This window comes from Trichosurus vulpecula, chromosome 5, assembly GCF_011100635.1.
Source record: "Trichosurus vulpecula isolate mTriVul1 chromosome 5, mTriVul1.pri, whole genome shotgun sequence".
NCBI lineage: Eukaryota > Metazoa > Chordata > Mammalia > Diprotodontia > Phalangeridae > Trichosurus > Trichosurus vulpecula.
The window spans coordinates 282972510-282991867 of record NC_050577.1 but is presented as its reverse complement, the minus strand read 5'-3'; the positions used below and the strand labels follow the sequence as shown (position 1 = coordinate 282991867).

Genomic DNA, 19358 nt, shown 5'->3' with positions numbered 1-19358 from the left:
TAGGAGGTAGGAGGAAGGGAGGATATCTGGGGGTGGTGATGGTGGTAGTGGTAGTGAGCATGATGAAGTCCTGCAGCCAAATTGGGAATGATGAGATGGTCGCCTGTTTCAACAATCTGGCTAGCAGCTTCTGTGGGGGTGTAAGATCCACCAACAACCAGCACCCAGAAAGCTGCCAACACACTGCAAAAGCACAGGTTCTTTTGATCTGCTTTAGTAAGGAAAGCAATGTTAAGGGGTTGACAAGCTTACTTTAATTAAGCATACAAATATCATTCACTTAGTTCAGGGGAAAAGACCAGCACCCTGAACTTCAGAGCAAAATACAAACAAAGTACAAACATCAACAGACAGACCTTGTCTGATTCAAATCCCAATACATAGTTACCAGAGTTTAACAAAGTCCCAGCATCCGGGTTTATGAGCTGGAGGACTTCTTAGCTACAGCTGCCTGGGAGTCTCCAAACGCCACCAAGAGTGAGAGCCCCTGCGCAAATGGCTCTGTCTTTCCTTCTTATGGGGTTTCAGACATCATCAAACGTCATCTGAATGACTAGAACTTAGGCAGCTATGATTGGCTTTTGAGTTAGCACCACCCATTGGTACCCTGGGAGCTTCACACCCACATAGGCTTAGCACCTAATACGGGTTTGGGCCTGGGGCTAAGCACCTAGTAAGACTCAAGACAGGCATGGCTCTGGAGTTAGCACCTCCCCTTAGTTAGCCCCACCTTGGGCCCCACCTTAGTTACCAATCCACACCCACATAGGTTTTACATCTAACAGGGGTTTGGGCCTGAAACTTAGCACCTAGTAAGACTCAATAAAATACACTGAATTACTCAAAGGAAACAAAAGCCAAACTCTTCAAGGGCACTTGGTCGAACTAAGTGTTAAGAGTCCATTTTGCTTACCAACACATTGCCCTGGGCACCCTCCTTAAATGCAGGACCTGGGAAGAGCTCTCTGATATCTACACTCAACATTTTCCAACCAGAGGAAGGGAGGATCCCTAGGGAAAGGGGGGTACTGAGGAGGTATGAGTATCGGAGTTCATGTGATCTTGCATGAAGATGAGTTTCTGGAGACAGTGATAAAGACAGGCGAGCAGCCAGGTAGGAAATGATGAGATGAAGCATCTCATTATTGGAAGAACATTTCAGTCATGGAGATAGCTAGTATTGTCATGGAAGTAGATAATGGAATATCATATGTGATGAGAAGTAATATGTTCTCAGTCTAGAAGGGTTGGAGCTAGATTGTGAAATTTTATTTTATGTTAGAGAAGCAATAGGATTGTGAAGGGCTAGGAGTTTTTATTTTATCTTAGAGAAGCAATAGGATGAACAGGGGTGTGATGTGGTCAGGCTAATACTTGAGGAAAATGAATTTGGTGGTGGTCTGGATTATGGATTCAAGAAGAGGGAATTCAGAGCAAGGAGAAAAATTAGAAGGCTATCTTAATAGTCTGTGGAAGTAGCAACAAAGGACCTGATTTAGCATGGTTGTGGTATATTTGGAGAGAGGGAGATGGTAATAGAGTTGTCATGAAAATAATATTGACAGTATTTGGTAACTGACTGTTCACTGGGCTAGAGGATGAAAGTGATAAGTTGTGAATAATCCTCAATTGGAAACCTGGGTAACTAGAAAAATGGTAGTGGAATGGTAGTGCCATTAGGAAAAAAATTTAGAAGGTAAGAGGAGGGGTGAGTTGGTTGAAAAAGATAATGACTTCCATTTTGGACATATTGATTTTGAGATACTTACAGGATCTCCAGTTAGAGAGGTGCATGGGCAGTTAGTAATATGGGACCAGAGCTTAGGAAATAAATGAGAATTGAATTTGTTGATTTGAAAGCCATCTGCAAGCCGTAATAGTTGAAACCTTGTGTGATAGGACTAATATTTACCAGTATTTCCCTAAGGCAGTTTCTCCTTTCCCCCCCTCCACAACATGGCCATCGGCCTCAGACCATCCTTCTGCCCTGTTGTGGCAGGGATTAGCTTGAAAGGAAACAAAGCAGCCCCAAAGAACTAATTGATGTCACCCTCATTGATGCAAGGTATCCTGGCCCACTTAGGCCATAAAAAGTCCCAGCTATGTGGAATCTAGGCCCCTCAGACTTAGTGGATTACTAAAGGCCATGAGAGTTACCATGTCCTATATATTGCCCTGATGACCAAACATTTCCATAGGAAGATGAGGGGGGAAGCATACAGTGAAGCTAAGTGCCATTGTGTCCTTGTTGCTGTGTTATGGCAAAGTAATCCTTTTGTTAGTTGTTCAGTGACTTTTGAGTTCCTAATTTCATTCCATCATTGAACTTGAACTTAGAGAATGTTAGAGCCACCTGCAACCTTTTGAACTGATGAGATCAGTAAGAAAGAGTTAGAGAGAGGAGGGCTTAAAATAAAACCCTGTGGCATATTCATGCATAGAGACAAGACATGAACGATATCCTAGAAAAAGAGACAGAGCAAAAATGGTCAGACAAGCAAGATGTTGGGAGTGGTATAGATGATTTGAGGAGAGAAGAGAAGGTTTGGAACAAAGATTGAAGGAAACGTTCTGGAGAGACATTGATTAGCATGCAATAGTAAGTGCACAGGTCACACTGGATAATATAAATTTATAATGGAACTAAACACAGTTGGGTGACTTCTCCCGGTGGTGTTAAGCAACATGTATGTAGAAATTTGAACTGGATACCTATTGGATCAAAATTTGAGGGGAGTAAAGTTAGAATAGAGGCGCTAGTGGCCAGGAAAAGTTAGGAAGGTTATAGTGACTGGTTATTGTAGTGAAAGCAGAGGAAAGCTTTGGAGGATTGAAACAGGGTGAGATGAAAAAATTAGGAGGTTATAATGAAGTGGTGAAATTGTTAGACAGTTAATAAATATTTATTAAACATATTAACTGTGCTAAGCATGGTGATACAAAGAAAGGAAAAAAACTCCAATCTCTGCCTTCAGGGAGCATCCATTCTAATGGGGGAAACAACAAATAAATAATTAAGCATATACAAGATATATCTATAAGCTATACTTATATGTATGTATATATACATGTGTGTAGCTATATATGTGTATGTACACAGAGACAAGAGAGAGAGAGAGAGAAATTGTGAGAGAAAATGTAGATAATCTGAAAGAGGTAAGCACTAGCATCTGGGAGGAGAAAGGCAGAAAGCCTCCTGCAAAAGGAAACCTTAAATGAAGCCAAGGAAAGGAGGCATGTGAAGGGGTAGAGCATTGTGCCCCATTAAGCCCCATTCAGCCGGGGCAAATGCACAGAGATGGGAAATGTAATGTCACATAGGAAGAACAGCAAGCAGGCCAGTGACGTTGGATCATAGAGTGTGAAGGATACTGAACTTTAAGAAGGCTAGAAAAGTAAGAAGGGGTCAGGTTATAAAGAAGATTAAGTGCCAAAGAAAGGAGTTTATATTAAGGAGCTACTAAGAGTTCTTTGAGGGGGAGATGGTGACAAGGATGGACCTACATTTAAAAAAATCACCTTGGTAATTGAGCAGAAGATAGACTGAAGTGGAAAGGGACTTGAAAAATAAAGATTCACACAGTTAAAATAAGTGACTGAAACAACAATTTGTTATACTTAAGGTGAACTAAAAAGCTAGGGTAATAATAATGATTTCAGCCAAGGCAACATTAAAAATAGAAACAATAAAAAGATAAGCAGAGGAACCACATTATGCTTAAGTGCATCAGAGATAAGAACAAATCAGAGCTTAATATGTGTGCCCAGAATGGCATAATATCTAAGTATAAAATCAAATTGTAAGGATAAAAAGAGTAAAACTTTAATAATAATCAGGGACCTCAGTGTTTCCCCTTCAGGCATAGCTACCTCTAACAAAAAAACATAAATGAACGAAAGACCAGAATTAGAACTTCAGAAAAATTACATGTGACAGATCTCTAGTTCATAAATAGCAACAGAAAATTTGCTTATTTCTCATTTAGTCATTGCACCTTTACAAAAATTGACCAAGCTTCAGGGCATAAAAACTTTGTAATGTGATAAAAATTATATTCAAATAACAAGGTTAACAAGCTTTTCAAAGAAGGGATTTTAACAACTTATTGGTGACTAAATAATTTAATTCTAAAGAACCGGCGAGTCAAAGAACAAAATCATAAAAATAATAGAAAATTTTATCAAATAAAATTATAATCATGAAACAACATGCCACAAATTTTGAGATGCATTTAAAGCAGTCCTTAAGGAAAAATTTATATCTCTAAGTGGATGCATCAGTTAAAGAGAGAAAGAAAACAGGTCAGCAAACTGGGAATGCAAGTAAAAATACTAGAAATGCAACTCATAGAAAATTTTCAACTAAACAGCAAACCAAAAATCCTGAAAATCAAAGAAGAGATTATCAAAATTGTAAGCAAAAAAAAAAGTTTAATTGATAAGTAAATCCATGAGCTGTTTTTTAAAAGGAAAAATTAATGAAATAGATAAACAAGTTAAAAAGGAAAGGAATAACAAATTTTATTAAAAATGAAAAAGAATTCACAGTATCTTAAGATTTAACAAAAAAGAACTTTCAGAAAATTTTGTCCCATCATATGCCAATAAAATAGATAACTTAAATCAAATAGATAAATATTTTTTAAAAATTATAACAGAACAATAAATTAAATAATCTAGTAGATTCATTTATTTAATTTATTATTTATTTAACTTAAATTATTTATTGTTAATATCATTATTAATAAACAATACTATTAAAATAAATTTCAAAGATTGTATAAGCAATAATTAATATTAATAAAAATTATCAATATTACCCATTAATAAGCATAATTCAATAAATGATGAGATTGTGATATTGTTGAGGGAGAAAAGAAACCCAGGGATGTAGGAATCCCAAACCAAAGTTCCCAGCTCACCTGGAATGAATTCGAGGACCCAAGCATACGGTAAGTCAAGGAGGCAAAGATTTATTACACTTCAGAGCAGGCAAGAGTTCTTAGGGAACCTGCAACCTTAGAGGTCTACAGGGAAAGTTTAAGTACAAGATTTAGGGGTAAACCCTGTCAATTAGGTGTTTTGGGGTGGGATTAGGAAGTGATTAGGGGTGGTCAGTTCTTAACGGAACATGCACTTTTTGTATCTACTGTGCAGGTATCTTACCCAGAGTCCATTGGGAAATAGCCCATGGGGGGTTAGGTGGAGGTGTGGTTTTGACTGTGAAACATCACTAAGTCACCAAAAGTTCACAGCTGACTGGGAATATCCAGCTGGATTCCATCACATGTCTTGTTAGTCAAGATTAATGTAGGGGAGTATATATTTGACTATGCCTAGGATATATGTTAGACTCAGCATATAGTCAATTATCAGCATCCAGAATCAATCTATAATTGGGCATAGCTGCTTACTGAGGAAGAAGTAGAAATAAGTTTGGGGCACACTGCCCTTTAGGTAGAGAGAGAGACTGCTAGGGCCAATGTTTTGAAGCCTGTGATTTTAGAACTGGAGTTCAGGTACAGGCACCCAAGCAGAGGCTAAGGGGAAATATGATATTAGAATTAGGGTCCAAGCACAAGCATCCCATCAATATTTAATATTTATTTAAATAATCTAGCAGATCTTTCTTCCCCAGTGCTCTCTGCCCTGGTGCTTAGTCTTGGCTCTGTTTTAGTCCCTGACCTCTGGAGTGCTCTGGGCTGGTTGTACTTTTAGCCAGACCCCTTTTTCCTTAGCCTCTCTGGGCTAGAAAAATGATTCACTATGACTTGTTTTCTGGGATTTCCCTATGAGAATTCAGTCTGGGGCATTTTATACATCTGATTGGAGGAAATTTGGTGGGCAAGATAGTATATAATGCTTCCTCTTATTCCACTGTCTTGACTCCACCTCCATTGTCTTTCTTTTAATATTATTGCTTTATCTTGCTTTTCTTCTTCTATATTATACTTCATTTCCATGTATTTGTGTTCCCAATCAGTTATTTTCTTTTTTGTTTCTTTGGTGAGACTTCCTACCATGGATTCAAGTTTTTCTATATTGACAATTATTTTTTCTGTACAAGCCTTATATTCTGCTTTCACAATTCTTATTTCTCTTTGAATCATTCAGGAACATTCTGCTATTCTGTGCTTTTCTTGGAAATCCACATTGTCCTCTGCTTCAAACAGTCTTGATTCATCTTTTTTGTCTTGCAATATTTACTCATAGATATCTGTATTCTTTAGTTGATCTGGAGGCCATATTCCTTGATGTTAATAAGATCTTCTTGTTGGTTTATCACCTTATGTACAAGGTCTTTAATTGAGTTTTCTTCCTCATGGGACATTTGGTAATTTCAGTCTTTTTTTTTTTTGTCTTGTAGCTCAATATCACTTACTTTCTGAGACCTCCCTTTCTCAGACTTCTCCCACACTGGACAATTCATGGTTAATTAGCCTTGTTCTCTGCCCTAAAGGAGTTCTGGAGCTGCATACTGGGGCCCTTTCCTTCAGGCTTGGTGAAGTGACAAACCTTCCAATAAGGACACATGTCTTACCCCAATTCCTCAGTTCTCTGGCTGAGCTCTGCTGCAGCAAAGTGCTGCCCACTGTTTTCTGCAGCCTCAGCTATGCTCTGACTTGTGGATTTCTGAGGCACGGAAAGTAGGGTTGAGTCCTATTGTGAATCCATAGGTTGTGGGTGGGTTTGTGCAGTCTTGTTCCCTGAGTGTGGTGGGTAATGGGAGAGGGGGTGCTTGGCACATTAAGGGTAAGTAATTATCCTTCTCTGCTCTGCTTTTTGAATTGTTGTGTCATTTGGGTTCTTGGTTTTTCAGACCAGGGCTTCTCAAACTTTTTCCACTCTCTGCCCCTTCAGTGCTTCTTAAATGACCTAATATGGGATGGGGTCATGACCCACAGTTTAAGAAGCACGGTTAGACTGGGGAGATAGCTGGAATTGCTGTATCTTTTTCACATAATTCCAAATTTGGAGAGGTTCGATAGGTCAAGAGGATCAGAGAAAATGTTTAATCCTCCATCTTGCTGCTTCCATGACCTTAATTCTCTCTACTTGCTTCTTAAAATTACGATAGTGATAACTATAGCAACTGTGGAAGAGGTCATTAAAACTGCTGTTGTGTAGGCAAATATGCAGAAATTGTTGAGTCATATTTTCATGGGCATCTGTCAAGATTTCTCAAACAAACCTCTTTTAGTGGGTTATGAAAGAAAACAGACCTAGAAGTAAGCTGGTAAATACTTAACAGCTGGCTTTCTGAAAATACAGGACTTGTTTTTAAGTTTAATCATTTTCTCAAACACTTTCTTAAGTCTAATCAACAAAATAATTCCTAATTTGTAGCATTTGCCAATTTTTGAGGCATAAATGCTTACACTGAAAATTTAACAATCAGCTCTCCTGAGGTGGTACAAGCTGGCTCCCACACGCCCCTGAGGAGACCCTGGTGGTAAAGCTACTAAATATACTTAATGTGGCAAAATTTCTGATACAAGGGCTGTTCTGATCACCAGAAACACAGCTATCTACTTTTATTGTCTCCCTTGATAATTTTAGGATAAGTTCTGAGCCTTTTTCCCTGCCATCATCTCTTCCCCTAATTTGTAGCTAATTTGTTTTATCTCTTTACAAAACCCCTTAACTCCTACCTAGTATCTTAAATGCCTTTCCTAGGCTGCAATGGATTTTGTTTTTGTTCTTCAATGGTGTAGTGATTTGAGAAGGTATAGATGAGAATATATGTTCACTGTGAGATGGAGAAATGCTGTTAAGGAAATTACAGAGCATTTTGGGAATTCCTTTAGTACCATCAAATTAATAGACCAGGCATGTGATTCAAAGCAACAAAAGTTAGAACAAAGGCTTAGAGCAGTGTACGTTAGGAACCGTTTGTTCTGAACAGTCTTTCAGAAAAGGATTTCAAGGTTCACTTGATTTTTCTTCCCAGACAGCAAGTTGAACCTTTCAGCAAGTGCCTGATAGAGCATTGGGCTAGCTCAGTCTCATTCAATAGAATGGAAATTATTTTCTACCAGTCTTTTATAGAATGTTTAATGAAGACTTGATAGTACATAGATGCTCAAGGAAAGCAATTCACTTGTCCTCAAACACAAGTGAAATTCTTGTGCTTTACTTAAAGCAAACAAATATACCCACTGTTTAAGAAGACCTTAATATAACAATTATTAATTTATACCTTATTTCTTCCTGCCTGTTTGGAAGGGGATAATGATGCCCTGTTTTCCTCTCCCCAGCACTGCCCTGCGCTCACCCCTGCCAGCTCCTTCCAGAAGAACAGATTTTGGAAAAGGAGGGATCAGTGAGTCATTGGTTGTTAACAGATTGCACCTTTTGTCACTTAAAGACTGACCTGCCCTTTATGATCATCAAATCTTGGCCTGAACTCGAAATGTAAAAGGTGCAGTTCTGTCTTTAATCCTCAGGAGGAGCAGAAGATCATGCTGTAGAGACTAGCAAGAAAAAAAAATTAGACCAGAAATAATATTGGGAAGAAACACAAGGAACTTCTTAGCTCCCTCACTCTCTAGAGTTCTCACTTTCCCCTTCAGCCTTTTTCTGCCCAGCCATTGGACTGGCCAAATTTCCATTCCTTTCTTCTCTTACTGACAAGGTGGAAGGTCACCAAATTGTTGAGGTGCAAGGTGTGTATGTGTGTGCCATGGTGTCGTCTCAAAAGAATTCGCTCAGGCTGTCTCCACATCAAGTAAAGGCAGGTAACATACCAAGCAGGCTCCTCTTTTAAGGGAAGTCACAGCCCCTTAATAGAGGTAGTCCCCTAAAGATGATAAAGTTTAATTAAGGGAGGCATCTCCTTAAGGGAGAGGCATACTAGCCAGGAGAAGCTAGGGGAGGAAAACCTGCATGAGTGGGGGAGATGAGGTAATCAGGGACAGAAAGATGAGGTAACTAGGAACATGTACGCAAGGGGACTATAGAACAGAGCTTTGCACATATGTAGGCACATCACTATTTTATTGTCAGCCCATTTACCCAGGGTGGAGGGGCCACTATTAGTCTCATTATTTCATAGACCAGCCTATTTGAGTTTCATTATCTCATTGACCAGCCTATCTGATCTCATCATCTCCAGAAAGGCATCAGATAATCCCATCATTACTACTTTTTTATCCTGATGTTTCAGGAAATTCCTTTAGGATAGTTCTCCAATATGAAGTATAGGATAATCATCATTCTGGGAGGGATGGCATCTTTAACTTCTCATTAATGCAAACATTTATATGTAAAAATGCACTGGTCCAGAGGGCTGTGGTGATCTCTTTCGCTAAAATCCCCAACCTTGGGCCCAAACTGACCTATGTTCATTCCTGAGCGAACTTTTTTCTGAAGAAAGGCTCTTTTCACATGTTCTGTCTGGCTCATTAAAGCCCCTGGGAAAAATTACCAAACAAAGCTTAACAATCCTCATGTCCTTGGTCACAAAGTCATTAACTAGGCCCCTTCTAGAAAGATACTCACTGTTCCTCCTCATTTGATAACAGATCTGCAATTTCATGTTTCTATTCCTCTATTTCAGTCACTGTACAAGATATTTTCAGAGTTTATTTTTCTGTAAATAAGTACTACAATGTAAAAAAAAGTAAGCAGTGATGCTTTTTTCTATTTTTTGTAGTTAATATTTTATTTTTCCCCAATTACATATAAAAATGATTTTAAGTCATTTTTTAAAAGTTTAAGTTTCAAATTCTCTCCCTCTATCCCTCCCTCATCATTGAGAAGGCAAGCAGTTTGTTATAGGTTATACATGTGCAGTCATGCAAAACATATTTCTACATTAGTCATGTTGTAAAAAAAAAACACAGCAAAAAAAGAAAAAGCTTTTCAAAGTATGTTTCAATCTGCATTCAGACTATCAGCTCTTTCTCTGGAGGTAGATAGCATTTTTGATCATAAGTCCTTCAGCATTTTCTTGGATCGTTTTATTGCTGAGACTATCTAAGTCATTCACAGTTGATCATCATACAGTATTGCTGTTGCTCTCTACAGTGGTCTCCTGGTTCTGATCACTTCACTTTACTTCAGTTCATGTAAATCTTTCCAGGTTTTTCTGAAAGCATCCTGGTTATCATTTCTTATAATACAATAGTATTCCATCACAATCATATGTTACAACTTGGTCAACCAATCCACAATTGGATAGGCATCCCCTCAATTTCCAATTTTTTGCTGTCACACAAATAGAACTGCTATAAATATTTTAATACATATAGATCCTTGCCCCCACCTTTTTTTAAATCTCTATGGAATACAGACCTAGTAGTGGTATTTCTGGGTCAAAGAGTATACATAGTTTTATAGCCCTTTGAGCGTAGTTCCAAATTGTTCTTCAGGGTGGTTAGATCAGTTCACAACTCCAGTAGTGCTTTAGTTTCTCCATTTTCCCGTATCCCCTCCAAAATTTTTGTCATTTTCCTTTTCTGTCATATTAGTCAGTCTGATAGGTGTGAGGTGGTATCTCAGTGTTATTTTAATTTGCATTTTGCTAATCAATAATGATTTAGAGCATTTTTATATGACTATAGATAACTTTGATTACTTTATCTGAAAACTATTTACTCATATCCTTTAACGATTTATCAAGTGGGGAGTGACTCCTATTCTTATAAACTTGATTCAGTGCTCTATATATTTGAGAATCAAGTCCTTTATCAGAGAAACTTGCTGTAGAAATTTTTTCACATGTATGATTACTGTATATTCTTATTTTCCACCTGTTTATCCTGATCTCACCCTGATTTCACCCTGTCCATCCTCAAAATGTTTTACTTCTGATTACCACCTTCATCAATTCACCTTCCCTTCTATCAGCCCTATACCCCACTCCTGCCCTTCTCTTTCCCTTTCCCTCCTATTTCCTTGTAGGGTGAGATAGATTTCTGTACCCAACTGAGTATGTATGTTATTCCCTCTTTGAGCGGATTCCAATGAGAGTAAGGTTCAAGCATCTCTTTCAGGATCTCTTTCAGGAGGTGATAGTGGATTCTTTCAATTCCTATTTATCCTCTGGTCTGAGGATATATCAGGTTAATTTTCCTTGATAATTTCTTAAAAGATGATGCCTAGGCTCTTTTTTTCATCATGGCTTTCAGATAGTCCACTAATTCTTAAATTATCTCTCCTCAATCTGTTTTCCAGATTAGTTGTTTTTCCAGTGAGAAATTTCTTATTTTCCCTCTATTTTTTCTTTCTTTTATTTTGTTTTACAGTTTCTTCATGTCTTATGGATACATTAGCTTCTATTTGCCCAATTCTAATTTTTAAGGAATTATTCTCTTCATTGAGTTTTTGTATCTTCTTTTCCATTTGGCCATTTTTAAGGAGTTCTTTTCTTCAGGGAATTTTTGTACATCATTTTCCATGTGTCTGATTCTGTTTTTTAAGGAGTTCTTCTCTTCAGGAAAATTTTGTATTCTTTTTCCATTTGGTCAATTCTGCTTTTTAAGGATTTCTTCTCTTCATTAGATTTTTGTACCTCTTTTACCATTTAGCCTATTCTGTTTTTTAAGGTTTTCTTTTTTCCAGTATTTTTTTGGCCTCCTTTACCGAGCTGTTGACTCTTTTCTCATGATTTTCTTACATCACTCTCATTTGTTTTCCCAATTTTTCCTCTGTCCCTCTCATTTGGTTTTTAAAATCCTTTTTGAGCACTTCCAGGAATAACTTTTTGGGCCTGAGACCAATTCACATTCTCCTTTGAGATTGTGGATGTAATAGTTTTGACTTTGTTGTCTTCTTGAATATGTTTTTATCTTCCCTGTCACCATAGTAACTTTCTATGTTCAGGTTCTTTTGTTGTGGCTTGTTTAGTTTTCTAGCCTATTTCTTGACTTTTAACTTTATGTTAAAGTTGGGTTCTGCTACTGGAGTGAAGGGAGCACTGTACTAAGCTTCAGGTTTTTTGTGCAGCTGTTTGCAGAGCTAGTTCTGGGGGTCTGTAAGTTTTCAGTGATTCCAAAGTGGTTTTGATCTAAGGAGAAGTGTATTTACTGCTCTTCTGGCCTCTGCTCTAGTCTGTGAGCAACCACAAGCAGTAATTTCTGCCCTAGAATTTTAACCATGGTCCCTGAGTCCAGGAGTTCTACTGTGCTAGTACTTTTCCTTATCTGGGAATGTGATCTAAGTCCCATATGGGCAGTGCAACAGAGTCTTGCACCCAACTAAGGGTCAACTAAGGGGCCCTTGTAATCTCACCCTGGGACTGTGACCCACATCTGCATATGGGCAATGCAACAAAGTCCTATACCTAGTGTCAACAAATGGACCCCTCTGTTATCCTTCTGATCAGTTGTCTGACCCCTTTACTATCTGTGGGCTGAGAATTCTGGAAGCTTATTCAGTTGCCCTCAAGGACTGATGCACACTTGTCAGGGCCTTCGTTCCCTGCACTGGTCTGTGCTCCACTTTCACCCCAGTGCAACAAAGCTTTCCTGACAGGGTCTAAAGTCTAAGAAGATTCTAAGTTGTCTTGGAGTGGAGAATTGTTTCACCATATCCTTTGCTGATTCTGCTGCTCCAAAATTCATTTTGAGGCATTATTTTTAAGTTGTTTGGAGGAGAATTTGTGAGAGCTCAGGCAAGTCCCTGCCTTTTTTCCACCATCTTGGCTTCACTCCCCTTCAGCGACCCTTACCATTACCCTAGTTCAGCATTTTATGTGGGAAAATGTCAAATCTTCTCCCTTTCAATGACATCTATTCTTCAGAACCTTATCACTGTTTACAAATCAAAAATATTTTGTGTTCACTCTTGTTCATCATGATCATCAACCTAATGTAGTCAGAGCAGGATTATTACCTTATTGGTGTAGATAATTGAGGCTTAGAAATGTTAAGTTGCCCTAGATAACATGATTAGTAAGTGGTAAAGCTAAGAGTAGAACCTAGATCTTCTAACCCCTATTTAATGTTCTTTCTGTTCTCTCACTCCGTGAAGGTTTTTCATGCTGCCTACATTCCTTAAAAAATAATTTCATTTTTAAGTAAAATGAAAATTGCTTTTAACTGCAGTAGTGTTAATGGTGGATAAAATGACATTTCACTCCTAGCTCTTTAAGAACAACAGATCTGCAGATCTGTTTTGAGATAACAGTATTTGTAGATTCTGATTGTGTTTTCTTTTTTCCACAGCTTTGTATGCCTAAAGGACTATCCTTCAGAACTCAAATGGATAACAAAGACCCTCAGTTTCACTCGTTTATAATTACCAGGGAAGATGGTTCCCGCACATATGGTTTTGTTCTTACTTTTTATGAAGAAGTTACCAGTAAGCAGATCTGCACAGCAATGCATACACTCTATCAGATGCATAATGCAGAACATTACAGTAGTGTCTATGCCTCATCTTCTTGCAGTATGGATTCCCTGACGAGCAATATTGATGAGGGAGATGCAACTTCACTTTCTAAGCTCCAGCGATACAACTCTTATGACATCAGCAGAGATACACTATATGTTTCAAAAAGTATATGTCTGATCACTCCGCTACCATTCATGCAAGCCTGCAAGAAATTTCTCCTTCAGCTCTATAAGGCAGTTAGCTCCCAGCAACCTCCACCCTTGCCTCTTGAGAGCTATATCCATAACATTCTTTATGAAGTGCCCCTTCCACCTCCAGGGAGATCATTAAAATTTTATGGTGTTTATGAGCCTGTCATTTGCCAGAGGCCTGGACCTAATGAACTCCCACTTTCAGATTATCCTCTTTGGGAAGTCTTTGAACTTCTAGGATTGGAGAATCTTGTTCAAGTTTTCACATGTGTTCTTCTAGAAATGCAGATACTCTTATATTCGCAAGGTGAGTCTTTATTTCTTTTGACTTATTTTACATCATACAATTTCTTGGTGTGTCCTGACTCTGATAATACCCTCCCTCACAAAGAAAAATTATTAAACAAAAACTAACACAGTGACTGGATCTGAAAACATTTTACAGCATCCTGCATCCAAAGATTTGCCCCCTCTCTGCCAAGAAGAAAGTATGTTTCATCGAGTATTCCCTGGAATAGAAATTAGTGATTGCATTGAGTTTCAGATCAGCTGCCTTTTAGGGTTGTCTTGATCGATATTAATGTAATGATTTTGTATATTGTTTTCCTATATCAGTCCTATATCCTGTATCAATTCATATAAACATTCCCATATTTCTCTTACTTTCTCATACTTGCATGTTTTTAGCATAATAATATTCCTTTAGGCCCACATACCATATTTTGTTCACTTTCTAAAAGTCGAGCATCCTCTTTGTTTCCCATTTCCAGATCCTTCTTTCTCTCTCTTTTGTCTCCCTTGGGACAGATGCCCAGTAAAAGTTAAAGTTTGGTAACTTTTCCTGTGTAATTCTAAATTGTTTTCCAAAGCACTTGAATCATTTACATCTCCAATCAAAATGTATTAGTGTACAAGGCAACTGAATTCAGATTAAACACAAAAAATTATATTTCTTCCAGAGGATAAATAATGAAACAAATCTCCTCATGTGGAGAGAAGGTAGGGAAATACTGCAATGCCTGGTGCCACACTGTGTCATTGAGTCTTAACTGTGTTTTGCTGTTACAAGGGAGGGTTCTATGGCTGGGGATGAAGAGCAGGATGCAGAGGTAGGTGTGGTAGCAGAAGGTATATTGGAAAATGAATGTGGTATAAAAAACAAAAGGCATCAGTTGTTTTCTTTTAACCCATTCTGCCTTCACACAACTGCTTAAGCATTGATTCTTTTCATCTGTTGTTATCTCTTAATTTGATGGGTATAATGTAAAATCTTAAATATCATTTAATTCACAAGTGTTTTGCTAGTAATTTTAAAATTTTTCTGATGATGGTAACTTCTGACTTGTCAGCTTTTCATATTACACTTTTGTAAACTACAGATTTGTTTGCTGTTATACTTAAGAGAAGCATAGAAAAACAGTCATATAATCAGTTTTAAAATACTTGCCTGAGTTTCTCTAGTATTTTGTAAAATATTTGTCTGTTTTTGCATGAATGGAAACTAAGTGTATGGCAGAGACAGTTTTGTGTTATTAAAAAAAATGAAAGGAAGTTGCAGCAATTTGCCTTACTTCTACTTTCCCTTACTTCTCTTTCTCACCTTATAAGGTGAGAATAACTTTGGAAAGATAGGAATTAAGAGGAAAAAAAAATTCCTAGTGATAGTTGGTAACTGAGTGAACAGGTAACCATTTCTTTCATAATAAAAGTGAGAGAATGATACAACAGCCGTGAAATTCAAGGACATTTTATCATCCTAGTTAATAGCATCTTTTATAAACCTTACTGCTTCATAAATGCACATTCCAAAATGCTTTTGGCATAAGGTCTGTTTTGCACAGAGCTATATGAAATAGCTAATTCTGTAGCTTCCTAGGCAAAAGACTTTGGATCTCTTCCTGAAAGATCTAAGATATTAAAGAAGATTTAAAATATACATCATAATTTATTTATTTTTAACATTCTTTTTAAAAATTTTGCATTCCAAGTTCTCTACCTCCCTCTAGCCCTCCCCAACCCACTGAGAAGGCAAATAATACAATATCAATTATATACATGTGAAATCATGCAAAACGTATTTCCATATTAGTATGTTGCAAAAAAAACAACAAGAAAAATAAAGAAAGTGATAAAATTACAATTCAGTTTGCACTCAGAGTACATCAGTTCTCTCTGGAGGCCTTCAGAATTGTCTTATATTAAAGTAGCTAAGATTTTAATAATTGATCAACACTACAATATTGCTGTTACTGTCCACAGTGATCTCCTGGCTCTGTTCACTTCATTTGGTATCAATTCATATAAATTTTCCCAGGTTTTTCTGAAACTATCCTGCTCATCATTTCTTATGATACAGTAGTATTCCATCACAGTCATATGTCACAACTTGTTCAGCCATTCTATAATTAATGGTCATCTCCTCAATTCTTTGCTACCACAAAAAGCTGCTACAAATATTTTTGTACACATTTGGGTCTTTTTCCTTTTTTTGGGTCACTATGGAAGAAGATTTAAATAGAGGAGGGAAAGAAAGAGAATACAAGTGAAATAGTTGTTACAGTCCTACATCTGATTTGATTACTAAGGGGATTATCTTTGTAGTAACTTTCATTTGAAGCCTTGCATGTACTTATAGGTTAAGACACTAAGGAAGTAATAACCCTGTTGATTATGACCTTCTATGACTTAGCATCCCAAGAAAAGATTTTTCTAATCAGATTATCAGAGAACATAGGTATTTGATGTTGTCCCAGAAGCAGCATTTCTTGTCATTTATTGTGAATTGTGAATGTTGACTTGCTTACCCTGCTAAATTCAAGAAAAAATAAAAAACTGAAAGCCTCATAAAAAATGTTAACATGAATACCTAGAATAGCGGGTTCTTCAAACAATGTTTCATGAAATGTACATAAGTATTTTGTTATCTGGTACTTAGGTTGCAGAATCATAGATGATTCACTAAATATATGGGCATTGGCATCAAGCCTATTTTACCATTTTATCTTTTTTTCTTTTTCTTTTTTAAATTATGAGTCAGCAGAACAAGCCAAGTGAAATATATTTATAATGATCCAACTTTTTTGTGTGTTGACAGTGTTTTTGCTTATGGACAGACTTGCTATCAGATAATAATACTTTCTTAAATTTACTATTTAAAAAAAATTTCTAAGAAAAAATTATAAATTTCCCTGATAGTAAATTATAGTGCCTAAATTTCTTATGGGGAGGAAGTTGTCACTAATGACTAAACTAAATTCTTATTTTTTCTTTTTTCGTATATGTAGAAGTACCTGCTATTATCCACAGCCTTTCGATTGCTGCCTTGTAGTGTATCTCCCCACGTATTACCTTGTCTTTTTTTTCCTGAGGTAGCCACAATTTCTTTATCTTTTGTGAAAAAAACATTTCTCAAACCATTTATTATTTTTGTTATCCTCCTTGTATCAGTAAGGCAATAATAACAATGTAGATGATAATTGTCAAAATGCCTATGTAGTTCTGTATTGCAAAGTATATGAGACTCCCCACATAGAAGGTAGAAGAAGAAAACCATTTATTCAGATACCAGAGAACCATATCCCACAAGCCATTTATCCAATCTGTCAGAGCAGTAAAACATTCAATACATAATATCATAACATGGAGCCTCTCCTTCCCAAAACCTCTCTGACCCCCTGCTGAGATCTTCCCCAAAACAAACTCACAGTACAGGTAAGTCAACCTGTTCAGTTCTAACTATCACTGTGGTGGCCATTAGCAGCCATAACTGCTCTCTCTCTCCCTGCATTTCCTGTGATATAACTTCCTTTTCCTGTCAAGAAGCTCCTCCCGCCATGTAACTTAGGCTTCCTGTGCTGTAAGCAGGTCACATGGCCTATTAATGAGTGGAAAAGATCTTCAAATCTAAATTGCTACTACACTCCTCTAGGCTCTCTCCAAGTGATAGATACCTTCCTTAACTTAATGAGGGGAAAAACTTCAGATTGCATATATTTAAATAGCTTATGATTTGTTGGAAAGCCTGACATAAGTAGTCTTTCCTTGTGATTTTGAAATACATCCTCTAGCCTACTCCTCTCATTCACATTGGTGAGATAGTTCTCACAGAGGGCAGCTAACTACTATTCCCCTCCAGATTATCTAGTGCTGTTGTTCATGAGCCTGCCTCTGGCATTATTAATCAACCAGTAAAATTTGAATAGCTTTTAGAAAAGAAATTTACTGAAATGGTATAGTTAAGACGATTGTTATAGAAATCTCTTTTCAAACAGAGTGGATACTTTCCTTTGATTTTCCTGTAGCTAATTATGACTTGGCAAACTCCATCCTTGAATTACTGCCACCATTTGCTTCCTTCACTCCTATTCACGTGCTGCTGAACAAAGCTGTAGGAAATCACGAAATTGTGCTTACTGGGTACGGTACATTTGGGTATGTGTAAATTTATTATACAGTGTTTATTGTGCCTTCACTGCAGCAATGCAATCTTTTTGTACCTCATTAATAAAATTCACTATCTCACTCATCACAGTGGCTGTTTAAAATATTCCTGTGTCTCCTTCAACTCTCTCAAGTGTTCTCTCTTCCAACACTGGGAGCTAAGAACATTGCCTCATACTTCACCAAAAAAATTGAGGCAGTCGACCCAAGGCTTGCAACCTCAATGCTATCCTCATCTACCCACTCTCACTCATACCACTAATCTAATTTCTTATCACTTCTAACTTCCCAACATGTCTTACAGACACACACTTCTGTCTCCTTACACAGCCACAACCTTATTGCATGCCCTCATTCTGTCATACCAGGACTGTTGTCTTCTGTTTGGTCTCACTGCCTCAAGTCTCTCCTCACTTCAATCCATCATCCACTTAGCGGCCCAAGTGATTTTCTTAGAGTGCAGGAATGACCATGTCATCCTATTACTCAATAAACTCTAGTGACTCCCTGCTATACACAGCATCAAATCTGAAATGCTATATTTAGCATTTAAATCCCTTCACAACCTGGCCTCTTCCTATCTTTCCACTCCAGTTGTACTTTATTCTTCTCTACACATTCTATGATCTAGGTACTCTGGCCTCTTTGTTACTGCTTGCATAAAACCCCTCCATCTTCAGCCTCTGTATGTTTTCATTGGTTGTCTTTCATTCTTGGAGTGCAATGTGACACTTTCTGTTTAAAAAAAAAAAACTCCGCTAGCCCTAACGATACAAAATAATCCCTACTATAAAAAATTAACAAAGGAAATTTCTATGAACATTGTATATTTTGAATAAGAGCATTACAGGGAGTGGTTTCAATAATGCTTAATCTTCTTATGTTTAAAAACGAGAAGTTCAGACATAAAAAGGGATTGTTTGTTTTAAACTAGCTAGTAGCGGTAATAGCAATGCCTTTCAAAATAAAGCAGAATTAAACTGAAATTGCTTAGCTAACTATGTAATTGTAAGGAATCATTTTATAAGTACAAAAATTCTCCCTGTATTATCAAGTCTTATACAATGAAAACTGTTTGTTTTTACTCAGTTTACCTTTTCTCTCTCTTTTTTTCAGATTATCAACGCTTGATGACAGTAGCAGAAGGGATCACCACACTTTTGTTCCCGTTTCAGTGGCAACATGTCTATGTTCCCATTCTTCCTGCTTCCCTCCTTCATTTTCTTGATGCTCCTGTACCTTATCTGATGGGACTTCAATCAAAAGAAGGAACTGATCGCTCTAAACTAGAACTTCCACAAGAGGTAAATTTCATTGTGATTTATGACACTTGCTTTTGGTTGATATTTTATGTAAGGTTTTTAAAAAATACTTTTGCTCAAGAATTTT

The 19358-nt window shown here is 37.2% G+C and overlaps 1 protein-coding gene across 1 annotated transcript in view; it reads left to right on the top strand.

Moving 5' to 3' along the window:
* The window catches only part of DENND5B (DENN domain containing 5B), a 219489-nt gene that overhangs the window by 85560 nt on the left and 114571 nt on the right, over window positions 1-19358 (top strand). The window contains exons 3-4 of the mRNA XM_036759004.1: window positions 13170-13836; window positions 19086-19273. Of these exons, the coding sequence (XP_036614899.1) occupies window positions 13170-13836; window positions 19086-19273 (855 nt within the window). The remainder of the gene's footprint in view (window positions 1-13169; window positions 13837-19085; window positions 19274-19358) is intronic.